The following is an 8,985-nucleotide window of genomic DNA, read 5'->3' as shown; positions in this document are numbered from 1 at the left end:
TATTCCTCAAAATGAATAAAAATAATGCAACTCAGAATATGATGCAAACCTGCAATAATTAAACGTTAAACAACACAAATATCCTTTATGTATTTAATCCCATTCTATTAACCAATGTCATTGCTTCTGACCTTCGATGATCCAGTTCAACCATACTAATAAGCCAAAATTACTCTAGACAAACATTTGTGTGTCTTTTTTTATTGCTGAAGTGTGATGAAATTTCTTCTTCTGCATTCTACTGTACGGACGTAAATTTACTTTCCCTTGAGCCTGAGGCTTTTTCATTTCACTTTTGGTGTGAAAAGGCTTTTATATTTGCCAAAAATATAACTTTTTTATTTTAAAAACAAACAAACAAAGCCCTGTCCAGATTTTAAAAGTAATGCAAAAGTAACGTAACTCATTACTTTCCATAAAAAGTAACTAAGTACCGTAATTAGTAACTTTTTTATGGAGTAATGCAATATTGTAATGCATTACTTTTAAAAGTAACTTTCCCCAACACTGCTCTTTATAATGTAACAAACATGTCAGCAGTGTGGAAGCATTTGAAACTGTCGGAGAAAGACGCAAAAATCATTACAAGCACCGACAGCGAGAGACTGTTTAGTACTGCATCGCATGTCTTGGATGAGAAGAGGAAGGGGTGATTGTTGCTGGTTACTGTATGATGATTGAAATCGCGAAATGGCCTTAAAATCTGCGCTGATACAGTCGTCAGTTGCTCAGTCACATTTTTATGAATTTTTACAAGGCATGTGACAATGCGATACGTACGACTTATTCGTAATGACACTCATTTATAAATCTGCTGTCAACAAAAATAAGTATTGAGGTCTTCCTGCGCGTTTCCGCCAAAACAAAAGTTGAGAAAACGCAAGAACTCTTATCAACATTCATAAATGTTAGTATTGTTTTTACCAATTATCCAAATAATGTTTAGTTCTAGAAAGCTAGTATTATCAGAGGACACGTGAGCATAACATAGCGGTTAGCAGATCAATGAATGAGAGGGCAGCGTTACTAGAGATGCCCATATACCACACCATGTTACAACACAGTAGGGCTATTGCAGACAGAAACAATACTGTACTACATCGATGTTTCCTGTCGGCTCAATTTTTGAGCGGACTTTGCTGTTCCGATGAGCATGAACGGTATACGAGTGGAGCGACTGAGCGGAGCACACACGCATAGAGCGGGATAATACGCAGAGCGTCACACCATCTGAAAGTGAAACCTGAGCGGTGAACTCCTTTTCGGCAGCCGGAATTTCGGTGCATCATCACTAATTATTGGCGACATCAGAAATGGATATTATATAATAGATGCATTTTTTGAACATTTTAGCAATTTAAAAATAGATTTTTTTTACACGGCACCCCTGCTCTCGACAGACGGCACCCCGGTTGGGAAACACTGTGCTAGAATGTTAAAAATGTTCAGTATTAAATATTTTTAAATTGTTGTTTTGTAATTGATTTTTTTTCTTTGAAAAGCAAGACAAAACAGTAAAAAGCACATTTTGACTTTTTAATTTATGCAATGGTGAAAAAAAATTGGCAAAATACATGCGGGAAAAAAACTTGAAAAACCGTGTTCGGTATTCAGCCTTCGGCCCAGTGTTTAATTTTGTTCGGTTTCAGCTTTGGCCAAGAATGTTCATTCCGGTGCATCCCTATGAATTAGCAGCTAGTTGTTGAGTTTACATCAGTTATTAATGTGGTGTATTATGGGATTGAATGACTCAATAATATCCCCTCAAATAGTGCACTATATATGGGTATGGGGGCGATTTTATGCACAGCCTGTCTTTATGAGTGAATCATTCATTTAATTTAATTTTGAACTTTTTCCACTGGCAGAGCTGTATAAGGAACTGGCAATGTTGTCTAAAATGTAAGTGACTCAATATTAACTTGCACTAGTTATGTTATTGTGCTTTTTATTAAATTCAGAAATCAAGTGGTTTTACCTCAGTAAATTCTAAGCACATATGACCTAGATAGTGGCTTGTTTTATCCTTTCTCTCAAAACTAGTTTAAGTTCAAGCACTAAAAAGCCTTTGTCGTTTCTCTGGCAGTAGAAAAAGTGAAGAAGACACATTAGAAGAGAGTTAATGAGAACATGGCATGACACAGTATGTGTCTAATTGCAACCTTTCCCGGTCCAGGGAATGAGTCGTGACATGAAGAGCCTGTTGATTGAATGATCCTAAAAATATGCATGAGCTTATAAAACGCCTGCATTAACTTTGATCAAAAAGTTCCCCCTCGTGTTTCACCAGAACACCTTTGGTATTAACAGTGTAAAAATGTCCAGATCTGCTCTACTGCACTGACTACCTTTAAAATGGGATGGCCAACATTTTTATACCTCAGTGCCTTTCAAGTCTCAGTAAGTCATAATAAGTCATTTTGCCATTAGTTATTGAGTGACAAAATCAGTTTTGAGTCACTGCTCCTGTAACTGTGCCAAGCCTCCACACACATCAAACTAAGGAGGTCCGACAGATCTGTAAAATGTTTCATGTTTTATGCTATAAAAATGAGTTGTGCGGCCTTTGTCTCTGTATTCTCTGCGTGTTTAGAATTTTAATGAACTGTTTGTTACAGAATGCCCATTGGACACTGGATTTAGACCTGTTTAGGCAATCTTTTTCCATTAATAGTTCAGCCTAAATTAGACATTGGTTTTCTGGAAATGTTTATTTGTGGCTTTGCTGTTAAGACAGTATCTGAGGGTGGTGTGCCTAACCGTCTGGATTTGTTACTGAAAGAATGCAACTATAAATTCAAACCTAGTTTTCAAAGGTTTGGGGTCAGCAAGATTGATTGATTGATTGATTTGTCAAAATAAATTCATTCTTTTATTCAGCAAGGAAGAATACATTTAATTTAATAAAATGACAAAATACATTTATTAAGCTTACAAAAAAAAACTATTTTAATAAATCATATTCTTTTGAACTTTCTCTTTATCAAAGAATCCTGGAAAAAATGCATCACTCTTTCCACAAAAAAATATTAAGCAGCAAAACTGTCAACATTGATAATAATCAGAAATGTTTATTGAGCACAGAATCAGCATATTAGGATGATTTCTGAAGGATCATGTGGCACTGAAGACTGGAGTAATGACTGCTGAAAATTCAGCTTTGCATCACAGAAATAAATTATATTTTAAAATAGACAACAATAGAAAACAGATATTTTAAATAGTCTATTTCACAATATTACTGTTTGCTGGATTTTTGAGCACATAAATGCAGCCTCTGTGAGTATAAGTGACTTAAAACATTTAAAAATCATAATATTTCCAAACTTTTGTAAAATATTTTACCATTTTTGCCCATGGTCACTCAGTTTTGTAGTCAGGTTGTATTGAGCCAATCACCTTGAGCTATGAATGCCATGTGAATACTCACTCTAGAGCTGCAAGACAATGACATTGCAATGTTGCGACCTCACATGTTCTCTTTACTAGTGACTATCCTGATCTATAACGTCAAAGGTAGCAGACAAGGAAAAATATCTAGTCCATTTTTGACTATTTATTTAACATGTTTACATTTGAATGGTCATCCATAAAGAATGAACATTTTTACAGTCTTGTTGTGTGCTTAAGGCAAACACTAGAAGGAAATAATAACAGAAATTAGTTATGTATGCACTGAATTGGTTTGAAATATATTGCATGAGGACATATTTGGTTGTATTTTTTGATTTTCTGTATGGTTTACACAGAGTTGATGACTTTGGCCTGGGCCTACTCCTTCAGACCAAACAGATCAAGCGTATGATCTCATCATATGTGGGTGAGAATGTGGAGTTTGAGAGGCAGTATCTCAGTGGTGAGCTGGAGGTGGAATTGACCCCACAGGTGAGACCAAAACCTTCAGAATAAACACTTCGTCTTTGTTCTCAATGGCAAGTTTATTGCCAAGTAAATGCATGCTAAAGATTTTATAGTACCATTCTTCCAAAAAGATTCAATCAGGTGGATTTTGTTTACCCATTGTACTGTGTTGATGGCAGGGCACACTAGCAGAGCGGATCAGGGCCGGAGGCGCAGGCGTGCCTGCCTTCTTCACTGCCACAGGCTATGGCACACTCATCCAAGAGGGAGGCTCGCCTATCAAATACAACAAGGATGGTACCATTGCCATCGCAAGTGAATCCAGAGAGGTCAGAGCTACTGCTTTTATCTTCCAGTCTTACTGACTGATGCAATAATACAGCTCATGTCTCTGCAGATGAAGTTTGATCACTATTAATATCTGAAGTGTGATCAGTAAAAATAGATTTAGTATTTATATTGATTTCTATGTTGTATTTCAGGTGCGTGAATTTAATGGCCGGCACTATATCATGGAAAAATCCATTACGGGTGACTTTGCACTGGTCAAAGCCTGGAAAGCAGACAAAGCTGGGAATGTCATCTTCAGGTACAAGTGTCTATTTTTTTTTCAGGTTCTTCAGACCTACTTTAGACAGACTTAGACAGTTTTCCTTAACTGCACAGTGTCACATGTTCACTGGTGTGGTTGGTGTTTTGCCCAAACTGAAAATAGCCATTTTCTCTCACCTTTTTGTTTTCATTTAGCACAATCCCACAGACTGTGTCACTGAAAGGAAGGCCACATGAAACACTTTTTAAAAAGGAGACATAAACGGTACCTTATTTTCGATTAAATTTTAAACAGTAGACAACGCAAACTCTTAAAATGACTAATTTCAAACCCAGTCATTTTATTCATTATACAACCCACAGAGAATAATGTTCTAAAAATAGTACTAAAATACTTAAAAGAATGGAATAGTAGTATTTTTAAATATTCTTTTTAAATGCACTGCTATTCAGAGGACTTCTGCTTAACAAAGCTGCATTTATTTGATCAAAAATACAGTAATATTGTGAAATATTATGACAGTGTAAAATATCTTTTCTATTTTAATATATTTTAAAATGTAATTTATTCCTAAAGGTAAAGCTGAATGTTCAGCAGTCATTACTCCAGTCTTCAGTGTCACATGTTCTTTCAGAAATCATTCTAATATGCTGATTTGGTGCTCAAGAAACGTTTCTTATTATTATCAATGTTGAAAAGAGTTAAACCTGCTTAAAAGATTTGTGGAAACCATCATGCATTTTTTTCACGATTCTTTAATGAATAGAGAGAAATAAAAATCTTACTGACCCCAAACTTTTGAACGGTAGTGTATGTATAAAATACATTAACAAATGTTATAAAATGTTAAAATAAAAACACAAAAGGCATGTTGCCATATTAAAGAATTATAGTATATAGTATAAATTAGTGTAATACAAATAGCCGTGTGTGGTAAAATCCTGTTATATTGCATTTGAAAACATTCACATTTCCAATGTTACATAATTTTGTATAGCATCTTGTTTTACCACCAGGGTGCACAATTCCATAAGAAATGAATGTACTTTTTGTTCTGCTCTTGTTAAATTTGTTTTTAGCATGAGGACACCACTATGGATGATGACTTGACAATAGTTGTTTTTGACTGTAGTCAAACTGATTTTTATAGCTTGTCATTCTGGCTTATTTCACTATACCAGTGGCTCGTAAATAGAGGAAAGGACATTCCAGTCTTTCATATATAACATTTCACCTCAGTTCTGGATGTTTGAAGACAGTTTTACAGATTTAATGCTGAGCATGTACCTTTTTTTTATCAGGAAAACAGCACGAAACTTCAACCAGCCCATGTGCAAGGCAGCCAAGATCACAATTGTGGAGGTAGGTGGATACCACATGACCACATAACACATGTGCTTCTTTCAGATTCTGTTTGGTGCATTATTACAATTTTAAAAGCCTGTATATATATATCATATTATCCATCCTATGAATTCAATTCCCCCGAACATATATCTCTCCATCTGCAGTTCATTTCATCGTTTTTCACATAAACAAAACAAATTGTCAGTTTCATCTAGATCTTTGAAGTTTTTTCCCCCTATTCACTCCTTTTTCATTTCCTTTCTATGGCGAGCCCTTTTCAAACACTTGTCTGCATATCAAATATGCTTTTATCTAAGCCTTTGTTCAAAACACGCAGCTATGAACAAAAGACTTATCAAAAGGCATTTTCAGTCTCCATGAACAAACTCCATTAATTAATATGGTCTTCCAGCATCCCGTTCTTTCTCTTGCAGCTCTGGTTTGAAATGGTTTACAATGTGTAGCAATAACTGAATTCAAACCCTTTGTGTAGACACTTCTGTACCTAGTTTTCACCCTTCACAATCTGTATACCAATCAAGCCATTACTAGTAGTATCATCAGGAAGGAAGACTTTTAGCTCACTCATATTGTTTAATTGTCTTCTGCAGCAATCATGTCGGATGCCATCAGCACATTAGAGCATTTATTTTTCTGGTTTGCGATCTTTATTGTGGCTGTACAGCAGTATGAGCAGTTATTAGTGGCCAGTATCATCTGACAATACGATTATTGCAGTCCCACTAAAGATAAGCTTATCAGTTTACTGAACACACAGTAATGGTTAAAGGCCTTTTTCAGTGTTTGTGCATCTGGTGATGAAAGTCGTCGTGCTAGGAGAATGAATCAGTCAGCTGAGTGCTGAGCAACAGTGTGTATCTTGCATTCTGCCTCCATTTGACTGGTTAAGATGTTATTTGTGGCAGCAACCCTTCAGCTTTTGCAGCAGGGACTCAGAATAAAGATTGACTCATGCCACGCGCTGCCATCACTGTTGTCTGGGGATGAGGAAGGAAAACAGTCATCTGGTTTACTACAGGTGTCTGTCTCAAATGTTTTAAAAGATGAACTTGGGGATTTTATACTTATGCGTTGTATTTATACAGTACCGTTCATTTTGGGGTCAGAATTACTTTTATTCACTAAGCATGCATTAAATTGATCAAATGTGACAGTGAAGGCGTTTATCATTTTAAATTAAAAATCTAATTGATTGACATTCCTAGTTAAAACTTTAGACCAAATGCATGTAGTGGAGATTTTGTGCAAAAGCTTTTTGAGAGCATAGTGGTTGTGACCCACTTTTGTGGATATTGCGTGGAAGTGCAAGTGCATCTCTTTTCCCAGACAGAACTATCCTGTTATTTGAAGATGATGATGTGAATCATCCTTACAGTCCTTTATAAGCTTATTATGGTCTCTTGTGCTTGATTGGAACCAGCGTAAGCTCTGTCCCATGCTTTACTTCAAAGAGACTGGGAATTCCTTTGGCCCTTCACCTGTACCCCCCTGCCGTGTTTGCATATATTATTTGGCTGTGGAGTGCGTGATATTTTAAAGCTTCAGCATTTCTTTTACTTTCTGACATCTGATTTTTCACTCTTAAATAGCTGAGGCCATATTTAGCTGCGTGGAAGGGAGACAGTGTTTTATGATCATCCAGTAATAATCTGCCAAAAGCAGTAGCCATGTTAAATTATTTCCTATCAATTGGCTGGCTGATGAGGCTTGTCAATGGCTCAGTGTTTCGAGTGAAGCGTTCCAGTTGCCTGTCAGAGCCAGGCGCTGGAAATACTGATGCCACTGGAGGAAACTGCCGCCTTATTTCCTCTCGTTATAAAACAGACAGCACGTCACAGCGTCCTAATTAACAGGATATCTGATAGCTGTGTGTCCATAAAGCTGCTATTTTCCTAATGAACTGAAAAGAAATTATCATTAGCATTAACCAAAGGAAATGCCGATTGCCAAAAAACAATAATAAAGCAGGAGAAATCGATTCGGCCAGTCGGTTGCCAGGCGACACAAACTTGCACAGCAGATCCGTGGCATATTCCAGTTATCCTGTTATTGCAAGTACAATGAGGCCCAGAGCATTGTGGGATTCAAGGGCAGTTGGTTCAAACAAGGCCATATTTGCTAGTGTCATCAGTTATAAAGGAACCGATCAGGTTTTTTTTCCCCCAAATTTTGTTGAAACGACACGTTGCATGAAATGGGTTTTCCAGGATGAGGCTAATTGGTTATTGATTAAATTCGTCCTCAAAGGTATTTTCTCTCCTCCTACCTTTGTCCAATTTCAAACAATGTTGCGACCTCACATGTTCTCTTTACTAGTGACTATCCTGATCTATAACGTCAAAGGTAGCAGACAAGGAAAAATATCTAGTCCATTTTTGACTATTTATTTAACATGTTTACATTTGAATGGTCATCCATAAAGAATGAACATTTTTACAGTCTTGTTGTGTGCTTAAGGCAAACACTAGAAGGAAATAATAACAGAAATTAGTTATGTATGCACTGAATTGGTTTGAAATATATTGCATGAGGACATATTTGGTTGTATTTTTTGATTTTCTGTATGGTTTACACAGAGTTGATGACTTTGGCCTGGGCCTACTCCTTCAGACCAAACAGATCAAGCGTATGATCTCATCATATGTGGGGGAGAATGTGGAGTTTGAGAGGCAGTATCTCAGTGGTGAGCTGGAGGTGGAATTGACCCCACAGGTGAGACCAAAACCTTCAGAATAAACACTTCGTCTTTGTTCTCAATGGCAAGTTTATTGCCAAGTAAATGCATGCTAAAGATTTTATAGTACCATTCTTCCAAAAAGATTCAATCAGGTGGATTTTGTTTACCCATTGTACTGTGTTGATGGCAGGGCACACTAGCAGAGCGGATCAGGGCCGGAGGCGCAGGCGTGCCTGCCTTCTTCACTGCCACAGGCTATGGCACACTCATCCAAGAGGGAGGCTCGCCTATCAAATACAACAAGGATGGTACCATTGCCATTGCAAGTGAATCCAGAGAGGTCAGAGCTACTGCTTTTATCTTCCAGTCTTACTGACTGATGCAATAATACAGCTCATGTCTCTGCAGATGAAGTTTGATCACTATTAATATCTGAAGTGTGATCAGTAAAAATAGATTTAGTATTTATATTGATTTCTATGTTGTATTTCAGGTGCGTGAATTTAATGGCCGGCACTATATCATG

General features: G+C 36.8%; 1 protein-coding gene across 1 annotated transcript in view; it reads left to right on the top strand.

Annotated features, from left to right (window-relative positions):
- LOC107600019 (succinyl-CoA:3-ketoacid coenzyme A transferase 1, mitochondrial-like) overlaps nt 1–8,985 on the top strand; it is a 73,929-nt gene that overhangs the window by 6,542 nt on the left and 58,402 nt on the right. The window contains exons 4-7 of the mRNA XM_016291786.1: nt 3,750–3,885; nt 4,041–4,190; nt 4,344–4,450; nt 5,716–5,776. Of these exons, the coding sequence (XP_016147272.1) occupies nt 3,750–3,885; nt 4,041–4,190; nt 4,344–4,450; nt 5,716–5,776 (454 nt within the window). The remainder of the gene's footprint in view (nt 1–3,749; nt 3,886–4,040; nt 4,191–4,343; nt 4,451–5,715; nt 5,777–8,985) is intronic.

Source organism: Sinocyclocheilus grahami, unplaced genomic scaffold, assembly GCF_001515645.1.
Source record: "Sinocyclocheilus grahami isolate Dianchi unplaced genomic scaffold, SAMN03320097.WGS_v1.1 scaffold276.1, whole genome shotgun sequence".
Taxonomy (NCBI): domain Eukaryota; kingdom Metazoa; phylum Chordata; class Actinopteri; order Cypriniformes; family Cyprinidae; genus Sinocyclocheilus; species Sinocyclocheilus grahami.
The sequence above is the reverse complement of the archived record's forward strand: the minus strand, read 5'-3'. Positions and strand labels throughout refer to the sequence as shown.